Raw genomic sequence first — 17,394 nt, 5'->3', positions numbered from 1 at the left:
TACGTCGTTACGTATGCGGAAGACACGGCCGTGGGAGCGAGCGATTCAGTAAACGGGCTCTGAGGGCAAAACCGCTCACCGTTCCGTGTGTAGATTCGTATTTTTACAGGCTACAGCACGACGGGTGGTGGTGGATGATAGAGGGGGCCAGAGGGGCGAGCACAGTACGATGAATGACACCAAGAAAGACGGGAGAATAGCTGCAGACGGAATCCGGGGACCGGGTGAGCTGCAAATGGCCCCCTCTGTGAACCATAACCAGCATGACAGCGGCACCGGCGATGAGCTGGTGAGCTCGGTGACGCTGTACAGGCGAAGGCCCCGACTGCTGCACGGCACTGTGCTCCCGTTTCTGGCTTTTCTCTACCCGGGCTGGCTGTACGTATGGCTAGGAGTGTACGGAGCCCCAGATTATCCAGAGGCAGGCCTCCTGGCGTTAGCTGCTATCGGGATCGCGCACGTCCTCACAGCACTTTCCGGTTATTGGTCTGTGCACGCGCATTGTTGGCTCACTTGTTCAAAGGTAAACATAATTAATAAATATCTTATTAAGCCTGCTGATATCCAAATAGATCCCACTGGTTTGCCCTTCTGTGTTTGTCTATGTCAAAGGTCAGGAACATCATGAGCTCAAGTGCAGGTACAGGTGTCTGAAACCAGTGGAGCAGAACAGGTTTTCTGGTTATAATCACTGCACTAATTTCATGGACACAAATGACCAAACTTTCACCGTACATCTCCACATTTCCCTTATAAAATCGTATTTTAAATCTTCGCTACAACATTTAGTACCTTCATTTAAAGTCATCAGTATACTTTTGGACATTATTTCCAAATTCACTGTGTTCTAAAACGGGGCAGATGTGAATCAAAAAAGGCGTAAAAACCTACGTGACTTTAATCCTCCCAATGGGAGATTGACTTATTGCTGAAAGTTTATATAGGAACATTTCTTGACTAGGATGGAAGCCTCCACACCAATAACTGGTGGGCGTATTATGTATCTAAACACAAGTGGTCTGTGTACAGAAAAGCAATGAGTATGTGAAATATTTGCATAATCTTATTTGTTTGTTTGTTTGTTTTTTATGTCCAACTAAGTAAAGCAAACCTAATTTGGGGGGAAGAAAACCCTGGTGCTCAGCATTTCTGTGTTTACTTAGCAAGCAGCTGCATAAGAATAGTTTCCCCTTCACAAAATCAAAGTTATATTTGCATCAATAACGTAATCAAGCTCAATTTTACAGTCAGACATAATAGTTTTATATTGAGGTCCCAGTATAGTTTAGCAGGTTAAATCTGCCCTGAGGCTACTTACTGTGCTTTCTTGTCTTCTCTTTACTTTCTTAATACAATAAAGACTAAAAGCCCACAAAATATAATGGACAAGTGCATTTTCACATTCTGCCTGAAATGCATGTTTGCTGTACATCAGGGAATGCTTTATTTTAGAGGAACAAAATTCATGAGGCACACGACTATGCCAAAAATAAGTGTGACTGTTGTGTGTGAATTTGTCACCTGTCTTTTTTGACGTCTGCAGGAGCCAGACCCAGAAAAGGCTACGCTGGCAAAGGTCATACCCACCCCCAACAATGGCTCCGCGGAGCTAGTAGCACTACAGAGGGACCAGGTCAGTGCACATAATTTACTCCTGGCATCCTCTGAAATGATGTGGATTTTGTTGTTGATCTGGAGCATGCTTCCTGTTGACAAATCCCAAGGTTTTGAAGCAACACTGTCTCCTTTGTCACTTTCTTATGAATGCTGCTTATGTGTGAACCTTCTGGGAAGGTTTTTGGTTTTACTTTAGGCAAGGAAAATAATTTTAATAGCTTACAGTCTGCAGCATTGATAGTCCCATGTATCATGCTTGAGTAGTAACAGAAGTTAAATGGGAAAGTGTTGTCTTGCTGTCTCTGCAGTCTTGACAAAGTGCTCAGTGTTAGGTTCGCTTTCATAGCAGATACACTGGTATACTGGAGATAAACCATTTTCAGTTTACCCACTGAAAAGGCCACAACTTTGTTGGATCTTTTTCTAAAATATTCCCCTACTTGAGAGTACATATAATTTGCTATAATTAGACATGATGTGAAAATTGTAAGGAGTATCAAGTGCCTTTCAGCCTTTTGTGAATGCTTCAGTATACAATTTCTTATTTTGTCCAACAGGATGAAAACGGGGAAAGAACTCTGTCTTTCGAGTTTCAAAAGATCCGCTACACCTTTGACTACAAAGAAAAGAAATGTTTCCTTCCAATAGCATTTCCCATAAGTAACCCACTGGGATACTTTCAATCCTGGCGTGGCTACCAGGAGGAGACTGAGCTCAAAGCTGCAGAGAAGCGTTATGGCACCAATCGTGCTGAAATGATTGTTCCAGATTTTCTGGAGCTCTTCAAAGAAAGGGCCACAGCTCCCTTTTTTGTTTTCCAGGTATGTGTGGAAGTATTTGACAGGTTTTATATTTCAAAAATATATGTAAATATTCTTGCATTCATGTATTGTTACGCACCTTCGTCCATATATCAGGTGTTTTGTGTGGGGCTGTGGTGCCTGGATGAGTATTGGTACTACAGTGTTTTCACGCTGTTCATGCTGGTGGCATTTGAGGCCTCTCTGGTCCAGCAGCAAATGAGAAATATGTCAGAGATTCGGCGCATGGGAAACAAGCCCTATATGATTCAGGTAGGGTTGATGTATTTTATTGTTTTGTATGATATGTTTTGAAAGTATAAAGCAAAAAACATTATTGTCAATATTGCAGACAAGCCAAAGAAATCCTGCAATTACATTAATTATCATAACACATCAACATCTAAAATATATTAGATGTTAAGTGAAGAGTTGGTTCTTATAGTGAATATACTTGTTGTGGGATAAATGCGTAGTTCTAAAAACCTAATTTTAATAATGGCCACATAATCAGTGGTTAGCAGGTAGTGACACTGGTCTGAGAAGGGACCAATGAACCAGGGTCAGAGTGTTGGAACAAATCTGATTCATGCTTGCTTTAACACAGGACCATGGCTAATACAAAGCTATGCTGAAAGCATCACTGAGCGTTGTGATTTGTAGTTCTCTTGCCTTAATTGATTTGAGATTTGGTAGCAAGCTCATCAAGGATTCTTGCAATGTTTTGTTTAATCAGTGCAAGTATTTAAAGCAGCCCATATTAAATACATGTATTTTTTGACAGGTATATCGCAACAGGAAGTGGAGACATATTTCTAGTGACGAACTTGTCCCTGGAGACATTGTCTCAATTGGTGAGTCTCCAGTCAATGTTTTCGTGATTTCTCAACACAAAAATCAACTTAACTCTGTTTAGCTGTGGCTAAATGTATATTCTCTACTTCTCTACCTAATAGGGCGCTCACCACAGGACAACTTGGTCCCATGTGATGTGTTGCTGCTTAGGGGCCGTTGCATTGTGGATGAGGCCATGCTAACTGGAGAATCTGTGCCCCAGATGAAGGTTAGAAACATATAGGTGATTACAATGTCTAATTATTCAAAATGGCATTAGTCTTTGTGTAGCTCAGCTAATTGCTAAAAATATGTGGTGATCAGGAGCCAATTGAGGACTTGGACCCAGAAAGAATCCTGGATCTTCAGACAGACTCTCGCCTCCATGTCATCTCTGGTGGGACTAAAGTAGTTCAGCATAGCCCGCCTTTAAAAGCCAGTGCTGGACTCAAGCGTAAGTCCTAATTCCATTTTCTGTAAATGATTCCTGATAATGATTATGTATTATATATCTTTTTAAGATTAGGTGCATGCTTTAAAGTCTTCTTCTTTATGTGCAGCGGTAGACAATGGTTGTGTAGCCTACGTACTGAGAACAGGATTCTACACCTCTCAGGTCAGGAATTTGCTTACTGCATTTATATTCTAGTTTTGATAGCAATCTATAGTCTGTGTTATGTCATACCCGAAAGTGTATTAAATGTGTGTTGTCAAACTTGCCTCTAGGGTAAACTGTTAAGGACAATTCTCTTTGGTGTGAAGAGAGTGACAGCGAACAACCTGGAGACCTTCATCTTCATTCTTTTCCTTCTTGTGTTTGCCATTGCTGCTGCTGTTTATGTGTGGGTTGAAGGTGAGAGGCCAAGAATGAGCTTACTGAGATGTAATTCATAACTAACACGTCATGTGTCTAGAATAAATTGTATCTAAATAATGTACTTGTGCTTTCATCCTGTTAGGGACCAAGGACCTAAGCAGAAACCGATACAAGCTCTTTCTGGAGTGCACGCTTATCCTCACCTCAGTGGTTCCACCAGAACTTCCCATAGAGCTTTCTCTAGCAGTTAACACATCTCTTATTGCCCTAGCTAAACTTTGTAAGTCTGTGTGCATGACTTGTGTTTGTTTGTTGAATATAAGATGTGCACTATAGCCTTAAACTTTCCTAGATATCAGCGCTGAATGTGAAAAGGAAAATGGCCACATTAGTTTGATCAGATATTAAACCAGTTTTACCCTGCCAGCTCCGTAGCACAAAGTCTGTGTCAAGCCTGAATGCACCCACAGTATTTCCATGTGACACGGACAGTCTCTTGCTATCTGCTACATATGAGAGAGAAAAATGGCAAAACAAAAAGCTGAACAAATTCCTATGATTTTGTTTAGATGGTCAGTTTCAAACATTTAGGCATTTAGATTAGATTTAGATGTAAAAACTTGTGAAGACTTGGAAAGGCAGCTTATAAAACAAAACTTGTAACAGCAATGTTTCATTCTTCTTTTTCTACTCCTCAGATGTATTTTGCACAGAGCCTTTCAGGATACCATTTGCTGGGAAAGTGGAGATTTGCTGTTTTGACAAAACAGGAACACTCACCAGTGATAGTCTGGTAGTACGAGGAGTAGCCGGTCTTAGGTAAACACTTTCAGCACCGATATTACTGTTTTGCCATAACAGCAAAAATTGTGAAGCACAATGACAAAGCATACTACACTGTACTTTAGGTTGGTTAATATTTACATACATTTACGTTACGTGGAACTTATTTTTTATGACAGAGAGGGGAAGGAGGTGATGCCTGTATCTGAGATTCCAGTTGAGACACACAGGGTGGTGGCTACCTGTCACTCACTGGTCACTATGGATGATGGACAACTAGTTGGAGATCCACTAGAGAAGGCCATGCTGACTGCTGCTGACTGGACCCTTACAAAAGGTACCAGAAAGTAATCCCTTCAGATACACAGTGCAGGGAAATGGCTTGTGTGTGACAGAACATGTGCAGTATAGACTCGTGTTTTTGTTAAATAATGTTTCCTTTTCAAATTTTCTCATGCTTGCATTACCATACCCGTTGTGTTGAGCTTGTAGTTTATCTTAAAGCAATGCTTATTTTTAAATACAATTGTACTTTTACAGCAAATATTAGTATTTGGGTACATCTGTCTTTTACACAATGCTAACTTTTGTCTCTTTGACCAGATGAAAAGGTATTTCCACGAGGCATTAAAACCCAGGGACTTAAGATCCACCAGCGTTTCCATTTTGCCAGCGCTCTAAAGAGGATGTCTGTCCTGGCCTCCTACGAGAAACTTGGCTCCACTGAACTCTGCTACATATCAACTGTTAAGGGCGCTCCAGAGACACTCAGAGGAATGGTATAGGCTGACATCCTGAAAAAAATGCTCATGTCTTACAGCATAATCAAGTATATCCTAACATGTCTGTCATTGTAGTTTGCAGAATGTCCTGCAAGTTATGACCAAGTGCACAAGGAAATGTCACGGGAGGGAGCTAGAGTGCTGGCCTTGGGCTACAAAGAGATGGGACACCTTAGTCATCAGCAGGTTCTTGTTTCATTTTACTCAGAATGTTCAGATATTGTCTTATCTGAAAATAAATTTGTTTGAAACTGACCTGATTGTTTCTGGGTGATCACAAAGGTTCGGGAGATGAGTCGCGATGCTCTGGAGTGTGACCTTCATTTTGCTGGGTTCATGGTCGTGTCTTGTCCGCTTAAGAATGACAGCAAAGCTGTCATCAGAGAGATCCAAGAAGCATCTCATCATGTAAATAAGCAGATGTTGCAAAATTACACAAATGTACTGAGTAATGTTTTAAGATGCTTAATACATCTGTCTTCTTTCAGGTTGTCATGATCACAGGTGATAACCCTTTAACGGCATGTCATGTAGCAAGAGAACTCCACTTCATCCAGAAAGAACACACCCTTATATTACAGCCAAGCTCTAATCAAGGTAAGAGGAGTATCGCATTATAGAACTACGTGTGTTACTCAAATAACGGCCTAGGTGTTTAGATCAAGAACAAAACATGTTATGTATTAAAATTATGTTTTTTTTCCAGGTACATGGCAGTGGGAATCCATTGATGGCACTGTGTGTGCACCACTGCCCCCGCCATCCATTTCTTCATTTGTGCGCGAGTTTGACTTATGTGTAACAGGGGAAGGGCTGGCCAGATTGAGCTGTGATCCCCGGCTACTCCACACCCTGTTGCCTCACATTCAAGTGTTTGCTCGTGTCAGTCCAAAACAGAAGGTAGGGCCCTAAGCACCATTGGATCCCTTAATAGTGTTATGATTCATACTTTTGAAACATTTCAAAAGATCAACTCATAGAAATTTATCCCTGGGTTACATTTAGTGTGCCTCTATATGCAGCCATGGGAAAGTAGCTTAACAGGTTTTAAAAAAGGGGGGGGGGGGGGACCTCAGTGGAGTGTGGCAATCATTTGTTGTTGTCTATGTCAAGCACTAGTTATCAATTTGTTGGTGTCAAATTTTAAAATCTTAATTGTTTCTTAATAGTAATGAGAATATTACAGTGGGACCTATCACAGAGTACAGACAGGTAGTAGTTTCAGAAGTCTGTTTGTAGTGCATTCAAAACAGAGGCATTTTATACCTGTAAAAAAACAGGTAGTAACTGGAACACATTTGGTTAGACTTCTCTGGGGTTTGTTGAAATGTATTTTAGGAAATACTGGCAGTGTTTGTAACAATACTTTACTCATCCATTGTGTTTCAGGAATTTGTGATCACCAGTCTGAAGGGGCTGGGTTATGTGACACTGATGTGCGGTGATGGTACAAATGATGTGGGAGCTCTGAAACATGCTCACATAGGTAAGATTTATCAGCTATAATTGAGTTAGCATTTATGACACCAGCAGATTGCAATGATTACTTTTTTTCCTCCTCCCTCAGGTGTTGCACTATTAGCCAATGCCCCTGAGCGCATGCCTGAAAAAAAGAAGCGTGGAAGAGAAAAGGAGCCATCCACATCAGAAACCAGACCTTTACCGCCTGTCACTTCAGGAGGCAAACTGAGCTCAAGGGCCGCTAGACAACGGGTGATGGCCCAGAGAGAAGAGCAGCTTGCAGCACAAAAGGTGTGTAACTGTAATTTGCTTAAACTCCAATGACTCTTCTTGAAACCAATTTATATTCATTAGTCTACTGAATGTAGCACGCTAGTCTGTCCTGCTAGTCTATTCTGCTCTGTAATTACCTATCTATCTAGGGGTAATTTAAAAAAATGTTATTCCTAGAAAAGGTCATTAACTTGGCTTTTACTTGAGTAATAAGAGTTGTAGTACACTGGTGTTAATATCAGGGTTTTTCTGGAACAGGAGAGGATCAGTCAAGTCCTGCGTGAACTTGAAGAGGATCAGGTACAAGTAGTGAAGCTAGGTGATGCCTCCATTGCTGCTCCCTTCACCTCAAAACTCTCTTCCATACAGTGCAGTAAGTTACACAACCTTTTGATTTTATCTCTTTTCATAATCTACACCGATCAAACCATCTGTGTTTAACCATTTCTAAAACTTGTTATTTTGTGTTTGCCCCCAGTCTGCCATGTAATAAAGCAAGGTCGTTGCACTCTGGTAACAACACTCCAGATGTTCAAGATCCTTGCTCTCAATGCTCTAGTGCTAGCCTACAGTCAGTCTGTCCTCTACCTCGAGGGAGTGAAGTTCAGTGATTTCCAAGCAACTCTGCAAGGTCTCCTTTTGGCTGGATGCTTCCTTTTCATCTCTAGGTCAAAGGTGAGAATATTTACCTAATGTTTTTCTTCTACCATGACATCTGTTCACCATGTTCAATTACAGTCAAACTAAGAACCTCTTTTCCTCTTTGTCTAGCCACTGAAAACACTGTCTCGAGAGCGGCCCTTACCAAACATCTTCAATCTATATACAGTTTTGACTGTGCTCCTGCAGTTTGCTGTTCACTTCTGCAGTCTTGTTTACCTTTACAAAGAGGCACAAAGTAGAAGTCCGCCCAGGTAAATCAAATTTGGACAGAAAGGGACAACAGGACAAAAAATTAATGAACAAATAAATAAAATCACTTCTGCTTTTATGGTTAATTGTTTACATTGTTAGTATTGTTCAGATATGGTTTGAACTTTCATTCTTTCACAGATAAATTCCAGATGTAATGGACTAGATTAGAGATGTTTTTCTCTCTCCAAAATCAGCCAAGACTGGGTGTCCTATCAGTAGTCAGCAGCAGTTTATGTAAATAAAATAATTTGAAGTTGATTTAAAAATAAAATATGAATGGCATTTCAACATCAAATATTCATTAAGTACTAACATTTTCTAAGGCTCTTCAGATATTGAAGTTTTTTACTTAAACTGGGAAAATCATTCGAGTTACTTTACTTTTTGCTTTCCTATCTGCATGTTATACAACTGGATATAAAATGTTTTTAATTTATCTTTAAATGTCTTATTGCATAGGTCTCCTAAAGAGCTTCCAAATTTTAGTAACTTGTTGCTTTATATGTGTTCTTTGTACAATTCCAAAGGCATAAAATGTGCTTGCTGTAAGGGCCACAGGCCTCTTAAATGACTTGACTGAGGATCTCTTTTGCCTTTTAAATGCAAAGGCAAAAGAAGAATTAAACCAGGAATTTACCATCCTGGTTTAACCTGCTTCTAATTTGTTTCTAATTTTTACCTGATTACATTACCTAATTTATTTAATGTTATAGTTTTGTATAGTTGTTTAATTTTTTAGATTTTAATTGTGTCCTCTCATTTGCAGAGCGGAGCAGTTTGTAGATCTGTATAAAGAGTTTGAACCAAGTCTAATTAACAGCACCGTGTACATCATGTCAATGGCCATGCAGATGGCCACCTTTGCCATTAACTACAAGGTATTTATCCTTAGTATTAATATTTGTTATTGCTGCATCTTTAAAGCGTTTATATAGAAGACTCAAAGCATTTGTCTTTGTGCGTGTTAGGGTCACCCCTTCATGGAGTCTCTTAGCGAGAATCGACCTCTACTGTGGAGTATCGCTTTGTCAGGTTTAGCAATTGTCGGACTTCTTACTGGATCCTCACCAGAATTCAATGAACAGTTTGCTCTTGTAGATATTCCAACTGAGGTGAGCTGACATTGTTTTACTATGCATTGTTTTGTTTTAATATCCTCATAATAATTATATACCTCCTGATTGACCTGTCTTCTTCTTCTTGCAGTTCAAATTCATCATTGCCCAGGTTCTGGTGGTGGACTTTGTTGCTGCTCTGCTGGTGGACCGTGTCTTGCAGTTCCTGCTGGGCAAAGGAACTCTCAGGCTGCCTTCTTAAACTTGGTGCCAACAGCAACCACTGCCTTTACCAACCAAACTGTAAAGGGAGAGATGATGTTGGAAGAGGAAGAGAATGAAAAGCTGTTGTGAAAAATACGGGACAGCTGAGACAGTCATGGCGTACAATACTGCACACTGTGTATCGCTTCCTATGTCCTGCTCTGCCCTCCTCCTTAACCATCTGTGTTTCTGTATTTTCATCAAGTCTATGTTTGAATTGTTTTCATTCTTTTCCTCATGACTCATTTTTTTCCACATTTCTCTCTTTCCTTATCTGTTGCTCACCACTGTTACAAAACGCCATGAAGACAGCAGTATTGAGTGGAGTGTGAGATTGTGCCAGCCAGAGTGAAACATACAGGCACAAAAAGGGGCATTCTCCAAGAGAATTGGGAAAGTGTTTTGGATTTTTTTGATTCCCCTCCTTGATTTTGTAAAAAGTGGAAACATCTTTAACAGACTTATAAAGACTTAATACAAATTATGAAGTCTGCCACGTGTTTTGTCAAGGTTGACCATGTCCAACTGGTCATGAAAAACCCTGTTCCTTAAGATAGGTAAGTAAAGCGTGGTCAGGGACTTGTAGTACAATGTAAATGTACAAAGAAGGTTATTATTGAAAGCGTTTATCTCATGGGACTTGTGACACTGGCCAAAACAAATGTGCCATTTCACCTAGCTTCAGGTTATCAGAGATGCCTGTGAGCTCTTGAACTTTTTGTTTACTTGCTGACTGATCTAACAAACATGTCGGTCATAGAAGCACACCATATATAATCTTTGAGCAAAGTAAAGCATCTTAAACAAACCACCATTCTCAAAAAGATTAGGGAGAATTTGGATTTCAGTGTGGATCAAGAAGTGTACCAATTACTCAATTACTTTCCCCTTTACTGGGCCATAAAATCTAAAATGTGCTTATATACTCAGACAGTGTCAAGAATAGACAATGGGAAAGGTGTCAATTATTTTCTGAGAAGTTGGCTTTAGCTTTTCATTAGCTGCCAGGGCTAATTTTCTGCTTTACTAATGAAAAGACAGATGGAGTGACAGATTTAAACACAGTTAGTGGTAATTTTCCTCATTGTCAAAGTTTCACAGTTAACATGTATATTAAGTCCTAAATAACCGTATTTGTGTTTCTTAAACTTGCTGATCGGGGGAACATTTTAGCCCTTTGAAATGTAACAAATAGTTCCACTATTTTTTGAAAAGGTCATTTAAAAAAAGTGAAAAAAATCTTTTGAAATGGTTGAACTTGATTATCACTTGAATTTTTAACATTTCACACTGTTTTGTATATGGATGGTGCATCCAATTTTATATATTTTTGATACATATGTACACTTGACATGAAGGTGACTTGGCAGCTATGAACACATTCCAACCAGGGGCCAGTGAACCTTAAACTCTGCTGTAAACAAATGAAGAGAAAAAAAATGCTTTCACTGCAACTCTCTAATTTTGACACTATGATAGAGATAGAGATCTAGAAAGATTACTAGGATGTGAATATGCAGATTTGAGTGACCAGTAGGGGAATGCTGGATCCATTATGGTAAAAATTAATTGCAATGAAAAGAGTAAGCACAGAAACTGAAACCTTAACAGGAAAATCTAAAAGTGACATGCAATGTATCATCATAGGTTAGTGGTCTGCTAAAAAGCTTGGGTAAGTGTTTGTGCATGATTGGACAAAGGGAGCACATGAATGACAAGATCTGTGCAATAGAGGTGGTTGCAATATTAATCACTTATACTCCAGTTTAAGTAGGTGGCTTCTGAAATAGAGGAGAATTTTTGGCGTAAATGTCCCAGCAAGAGCTGATTGTCATCCATAGTTATTACTTAACAAAATGAAATGTACTACAGAGTGCTTTTGACAAATAACAAGGGTTTAACTTAAAACTAAAATTGCCAGCAGTCAGGAAATGCCATAAAGGAGATTAAGCAAAAGGCCTAAAATTCAGAGGTCACAAAACACCAGAAAATCATCAGATAATCCAAAAGAAATTCAACCAGGTTTTACAAAAAAGACCAGGTATGGAGCTGATCATTTACATTGGGCAACCCCAGTAGGTCGAGCTTGATCCAAGGAGGTGTCAGAACTTGTATCCTGAATTTCTACATGTCATTACAATATAGGCATATTGTGGAGCCACATATTTTACTTCACTGTGATATTCAATATGTAAAATAAAAAAGAAAGAAAAAGTGACACAACTCTTTGGGAATATGCAAACTACATGTCCTGTGTCTTGTGTTCTACACACAGCCTTTGTACATACCGTGCACCACACGGCTCCTAATAACCTTACAAAGTTAAACACTTTTCCCGAAAACCATCATATCTCTATTCAAAAGTCAATGTCTGTAACTACACTGAAAGTAAAGGTGGACTGCTTTGTCAACTATGTTTAAATGCTTCGAGGGCATTCGCTATGTTGGCCGCGATCTCGTTTGTATATGTTAATGCCAAACTACATTTCCCATGCTGCTTAGTTCCCTGGAGGGGTGTGGTTTTTTGGGCGCGCTGGGTGAACAACTATTTGAAAGAAAAATGGCGGAAAAGGATTTGGAAGTTGGTCAAGACGGGTACGTATCTTGGTTTATAAAGCCAAACGCAAGCAGTTTATTATAAACAGGAGTTGATGAATTAAGTATTTTTTCTTAAAGGCTTATGGCTGACAGAGGTTTGTTGAACGAAAATCACTGTAGTTTGCCGTTGCTTAGCAAAGTAAAGTTTTCAGCGATACGTAATAGTATTTTTTTTATCCAAATGTATATTATTAATCTTTTTGCATATGTGTCGTTGTCTTTTAAATTCGCAAAATATTCTTACAGTTGCGGAAGTGTCACCTTAGCTGACAGCCAGAGTGAGGTAAGGCATTTTAACTTACATTTAAGCTAACAACGTCACTCGTGCTAAATATAATGTTTTTCAACCTGTGTTTACCAAGGCCAACCCAGGGAAACAGTCTTCGAAAAGATGCTCTCCCACAAGTCCCGGTACATCTCCCCCACCCAAGTCTCCCCGTACCGACATGATATCACCCACAACAGAGACGCCAGATGTGGCAAAAGGGCAACCAGACATAGACGTCCAAGAGGTTCAGCCAGAAAATAGTGATGAGCATACAGGGTCCTCTGTGAGCCCCACTGCACACAGGAAATCCTGGAGGAGGTCTACTATAAGCCGAAGATCTCTCCCTGCCCTTCCCAATCCATATCAGGGTGAGATGTGAGGCTTTATGCCCATTGTAAAGTATGGTCATGGAGTGTTTTTTTTTCTTCTTCTTCTTCCTCTTCATTTTTTCCCCCTGCAATATAAACATTTATCTATGTGTTTACGACAGCTTTGTGTGGAAACATAAGCACATCCTTATCACACCATGAGAGGATCGTGAAATTAATGGAGGCTTCGATGAAGGTATGATCTTAAGAACATTAGCTATAACAAACTGAAAATTTAAATAACTAGGGGCAATGTTATACTGTTCATCTCACTGCTAAAGCTTGTGTGTGTGCTTTTAAACATACCGCACATTTAGAAAATTGACTGAATAAATGGAGAAATAAAGCCATTTGTGTAAAATCATTCAGCTACAATCACAGTTAACTGGAAAGATCTTGGTTGCATTACTTTAGTGGAGCACATGTAGTGAATTGTCAAGATTCCTCAAGGTTATCCACCTAATCATCTGTTTTATCCCTAGTTGGCAATAGGAAGAACTCAAAATCAGCTTCAGTCAGTGCCAAATGCCTCATTGGAGACTTTTCAAAAACAAGGTTGGTGTTCATTTGATATACATTGGATTTGAGGCTCTTTATTGTATGATACAGAAATATTCTGTTTATTTTCCTGGCCTTTCTTTGCATAGTTGAGCACATCCAGAAAGAGTGGGGTTGCCTGGCCGATACATTACATAATGAAACACATCAACAACCTTCTAGTGCAGCCAGGTATTGTAGTTGTAATTTATGTATCCAGTAATTCACATGGATTATAATTTTTTTATTTTTTCCATACTTACTGATTATTTTCTAGTGTTTTTTTTTTTTTTTTTTGCTTCTGTTTGCTTTTAGATCTAGTAACCCCGCAGTGCAAAAAGCCATGGAAAAATACCAAAGAGCCATTAACAGGCATGTTGTTCTTTATGCCCTTATAGCCATTTAAAGAAATTACCAGTCAGCCACATAGTATTCATTAAAGCAACATAAATTTTTTTCAACTAACTCTTGTGTTTTAGGCTTCAGGCTGAAAGCGAATCTTGGGAGACACTGCTGAACAAACACAGAAACAAAGCAAAGGAACTGGAAATGTGAATATATTTGTTCTTATTGAAGAATTACTATATCACTGACTCATTAATGTTCCATTATTGTCTTCTCAAAACTTTCTTGGTAATCTGCTCCTTTATTCATTTCAGGAAGGTGGAGAATGGCCAGGAGACGGGTGTATCGCTAGAGTCTACATCAGTGGCCCAGTCCTCACAGCACCTTTTCATACAGAGTAAACCTGACTACCAGGCTGTCCTGTGTAAACAACAACCCCTACTTCACACCATGTCCATGATTGTATGTTGGATTATTTTTTTATTTTTTATTTTTTTTTAAATCATCATCACTAGAAAACTTGAAAGCAATGTGAGCTACACATCCTTGATTAACCAGAGTACATGTGCTGGCTTTTGGGCACTTAACATCTAAGTTACAAACTTTAACTCTTATTGCTGCTTATATTTTAGTGTGAGTTTAGTGTGATTATTTGTGATTATTTTAAGAGCATATACATGAACAGTCAAATAGGAAGAGGATCAAATCAAATAAAAACGCCTTAACTTCAGAACTATATTCATCTGTTTTGCAAATGCTATGCAATGAGGTTTTGTTTTTTTCTTCTTCTTCTTTGCCTTTAGATGGACACACAATGTAAGATGGTTAGAGAGCTTCTGTCTATCAAAACACACTCTCAGTTATTGGTGAAAGAAACTAGTGGCCGGCTGGGTAATAGTTTTGTCTTTTTTTTTTTTTTTTAGCATGCAACTGTTTAGGCATATTAGACAAGGGTTTAATGAACTGACTGACCAATATGATTTCTTTTTCTACCAGCGGCAAAGGCTGGATTTCAGGATCTTTCATCTGACGTGCTCAGGAATCTTATGACAGCACCTTTATCCTCTGCAACTTCATAAGGAAGGAAATCATTAGCAGTCTGGCTTCTGGTGGACCATGGCTTTGTTTGGCTTATATAGTATGCTTGTATGTGTCTCTGTTAATTTGACCAGTATGTGATTTTTCTTGATTTGATGTCTTGTTTCATGACAAAGTCAACTCTAATGTTTTCCAAGTCAAATAAGGCTGTTTCAGTCAGAAGTAGAAATGGTGATGGGCGTTGTTCAGGTAATGCTTGTGCTTGACCAGCAGATGGCAGTAGCTGGCTATATAAAGTTGTGATAAGCTTGGTAAATCGCCAGCGCGGTTTTTACGTCAAGGTTTAATTAAGTACTTCTCACCTGTAAAAACCGGTGACTGCTAAGACTGGCAGATAATAAAAAGTTGTTTGTGAAAGATTGTCACAATCCTGCAAAATAAAGGTTACTGCTTGTTCATCAATTTTTTAAAAAAAACTGCAAGAAATCCCCACATCCAGGAGCTGATGACCTGTCTGAGGTGATTTGTATCAAAGTCAAAAACTAATATTGTATTTATTGAGTGAAGAGTAATGGCGTGCATTTGATGTGACAGCTTTTGAAGTGGTTTGACTATTACTATACTATAATTATTCTCACCAATGATAACCGAAAGAATTTGGTAAGTACACATGGTCAGTATAGTATAAATGATGTCAGTAAACTATGCAGAAATGAAATACGTTAGCAGCTTGAATTGACTTGTACTACTGGAAAACCGCAAGCGATTGAATACAGGTGGATTTTCATTTGGGATTATTCAGGGTTCATATGCTCATCCTCAGTCACATTTGCTCTCCTTTCGGTGCCGCATCTATTTCACTTCATCAGTGTCCCCTGACCATTCAGGAGGAGGCCCCTCCCCCACAGTGACTCACCCCCATCTCTTGCGTTTGGCTTGGTCACTGATGCAGAACGAAGCTTTGACATTGTACCAGTCAGTCAAAGCTTTGTTCGCTGTCTCTCCGATGTCTTGGACTCATTTACTCATTAATGTTCATGCTTAATTTGCTTCTCTGATGACTACAGCAAGAAATCCCACCGCCCCCCTTTTGCCAGCATTAAATAAGAGTAAATTACTTCCTCTGCTTTGCAGTTGTGATCTCAAACATGGAGTATGGCGAATTTTCCATCTAAATGTATTCAGGAGAGTGATGCTTGTCCCTGTGCTCTCTAGCATAGGAACAAGCAAAGAGAAGACAAGTGGGGTTGTGACCGTGAGAGCTGTGAGTAAGGGAGGACGGTGCACAGCAGGAGAGATCGATTCTTATTTAGATGAAAATGAGGCTTGATGCTTGTGGGGTGAGAGGAGGGCAGCTTTAGCATCCAAATGAATAGAAGTTTCACAGAAATGATCCTTAAATGAATCACCAACAATAAAACAACCAAAGTTTACAGAGCCAATGACAGCCTTTTTACTGTCAAGGGAGGTCTCTTGACAGTGACGGAAAATGACTTTAGGGGCCAGTTACTTAAAATTGTATGATACACTGCTGCTTTAAAAAACAAAAGAAACTTCAATAACTGGCATGTTAGAAGCGTTTGATTTTGGTGCAATGTCTATTTAAATAATAGGTACTTTAGAGTGTCTTCTTCTACAGGCTTCCTTCTTGTTCTTAGACTATTATTAGAAGCGACAAGAAAAAGTTCATTAACCCGTTTTATATTTGTTATGTAGTTTAAACCCAAATGTTTATATGGTTAGAGGTGTGGTTGTATCAAAAAGAAAAAGACAACTTTGTAAGAACTGCACTGTGTACAGCCACTGTGTATAACACCTGAACCATGACTTGTACCGCCTGCACATGCAAAGACCAATTACTGTGTAGGTTTACTGTATATTCTATTCTTGTTGTCTCTAACTTTAGATTGATTAGCTACAGATTGTAGTGGATGGATGGTTGGAGAGTCAGCATAAACCACTGCCAGTTTGCTCTATACTCCCTCATGTACACCCATCATCTCTTCTCAGTATAGCAAGGCTGGGTGCAACTCTCCTCCACATCCATTCAGTCAGCCATTCGTCTTGGAAAGCTGTCTCTCTGATCTGAGTGATAAACTACAGCAGAATTGCCCAGTTTGCAAAAAACAAGGACACTTGTTTTCAATCTGCTGTCAACATTTTCATACTGAAAACTGATGGGTTGTTTCATTCATAGGGGGTTCGGGACAGGCGATATTTTAAGCCTGGGCTGTTCTGCTTTGGGATTTAATATTGCAAGTGAAATTGGCATATATATATGCGTACATAAAGTTAATTGACTTTTAGGTACACCTTAATACAGTGTGTGACACCACACACGAGGAACAAATCATTCCTTTAATACACTTAACTTACTCATGGGCAAGAATAGACTGTGGCTTTTTAGTAGCATGCACCAGCATACTTTGCACTTGGTCCAACAAATATAACATGGCACAGTCACTGAGGCGGTAACACCTTATTTATTTGTTTTATTTACAGTGTTTGTTTTATATATATATATATATATATATATATATATATATATATATATATATATATATATATATATATATATATCACTATCCCCATCCCTGACATTTAAATGTGCATGATTTTACCCGATATCAGTGAGGGAG

General features: G+C 39.2%; 2 protein-coding genes across 2 annotated transcripts; both read left to right on the top strand.

Annotated features, from left to right (window-relative positions):
• On the top strand, positions 1-11,722 carry atp13a1 (ATPase 13A1). Its single transcript, XM_080904218.1, has 25 exons — positions 1-523; positions 1,544-1,633; positions 2,175-2,438; positions 2,535-2,690; positions 3,202-3,271; positions 3,374-3,480; positions 3,576-3,705; positions 3,812-3,867; positions 3,978-4,104; positions 4,211-4,348; positions 4,767-4,887; positions 5,031-5,188; positions 5,455-5,630; positions 5,709-5,819; positions 5,916-6,041; positions 6,122-6,230; positions 6,340-6,533; positions 7,023-7,119; positions 7,201-7,385; positions 7,626-7,740; positions 7,846-8,042; positions 8,139-8,281; positions 9,049-9,160; positions 9,251-9,394; positions 9,489-11,722. The coding sequence occupies exons 1-25, from the start codon at positions 170-172 to the stop codon at positions 9,597-9,599; spliced, it is 3,591 nt and encodes a 1,196-aa protein (XP_080760344.1). The 5' UTR covers positions 1-169; the 3' UTR covers positions 9,600-11,722.
• A 391-nt stretch (positions 11,723-12,113) lies between these two features.
• dsn1 (DSN1 component of MIS12 kinetochore complex) lies at positions 12,114-15,211 on the top strand. Its single transcript, XM_080905587.1, has 11 exons — positions 12,114-12,196; positions 12,446-12,482; positions 12,562-12,835; positions 12,958-13,031; positions 13,318-13,390; positions 13,483-13,564; positions 13,688-13,744; positions 13,852-13,923; positions 14,032-14,179; positions 14,521-14,608; positions 14,714-15,211. The coding sequence occupies exons 1-11, from the start codon at positions 12,162-12,164 to the stop codon at positions 14,794-14,796; spliced, it is 1,023 nt and encodes a 340-aa protein (XP_080761713.1). The 5' UTR covers positions 12,114-12,161; the 3' UTR covers positions 14,797-15,211.
• Positions 15,212-17,394: the final 2,183 nt, after the last annotated feature.

Source organism: Rhamphochromis sp. 'chilingali', assembly GCF_963969265.1.
Source record: "Rhamphochromis sp. 'chilingali' genome assembly, chromosome: 15".
Classification (NCBI taxonomy): Eukaryota; Metazoa; Chordata; class Actinopteri; order Cichliformes; family Cichlidae; genus Rhamphochromis; species Rhamphochromis sp. 'chilingali'.
Note: the sequence above shows the minus strand (reverse complement) of the source record. Positions and strands in the feature narration are given on the sequence as shown.

What these genes read in the sequence shown, in the direction of transcription:
- atp13a1 (XM_080904218.1), top strand. Translation starts at nt 170, where the DNA reads ATGAATGACACCAAGAAAGACGGGAGAATAGCTGCAGACGGAATCCGG. An exon ending in TAGCACTACAGAGGGACCAG is followed by an intron (nt 1,634 to 2,174) that starts GTCAGTGCACAT and finishes TTTGTCCAACAG; the next exon opens with GATGAAAACGGGGAAAGAAC. An exon ending in TTTTCATCTCTAGGTCAAAG is followed by an intron (nt 8,043 to 8,138) that starts GTGAGAATATTT and finishes CTCTTTGTCTAG; the next exon opens with CCACTGAAAACACTGTCTCG.
- dsn1 (XM_080905587.1), top strand. Translation starts at nt 12,162, where the DNA reads ATGGCGGAAAAGGATTTGGAAGTTGGTCAAGACGG. An exon ending in TAATGGAGGCTTCGATGAAG is followed by an intron (nt 13,032 to 13,317) that starts GTATGATCTTAA and finishes TTTTATCCCTAG; the next exon opens with TTGGCAATAGGAAGAACTCA. An exon ending in TTCACACCATGTCCATGATT is followed by an intron (nt 14,180 to 14,520) that starts GTATGTTGGATT and finishes CTTTGCCTTTAG; the next exon opens with ATGGACACACAATGTAAGAT.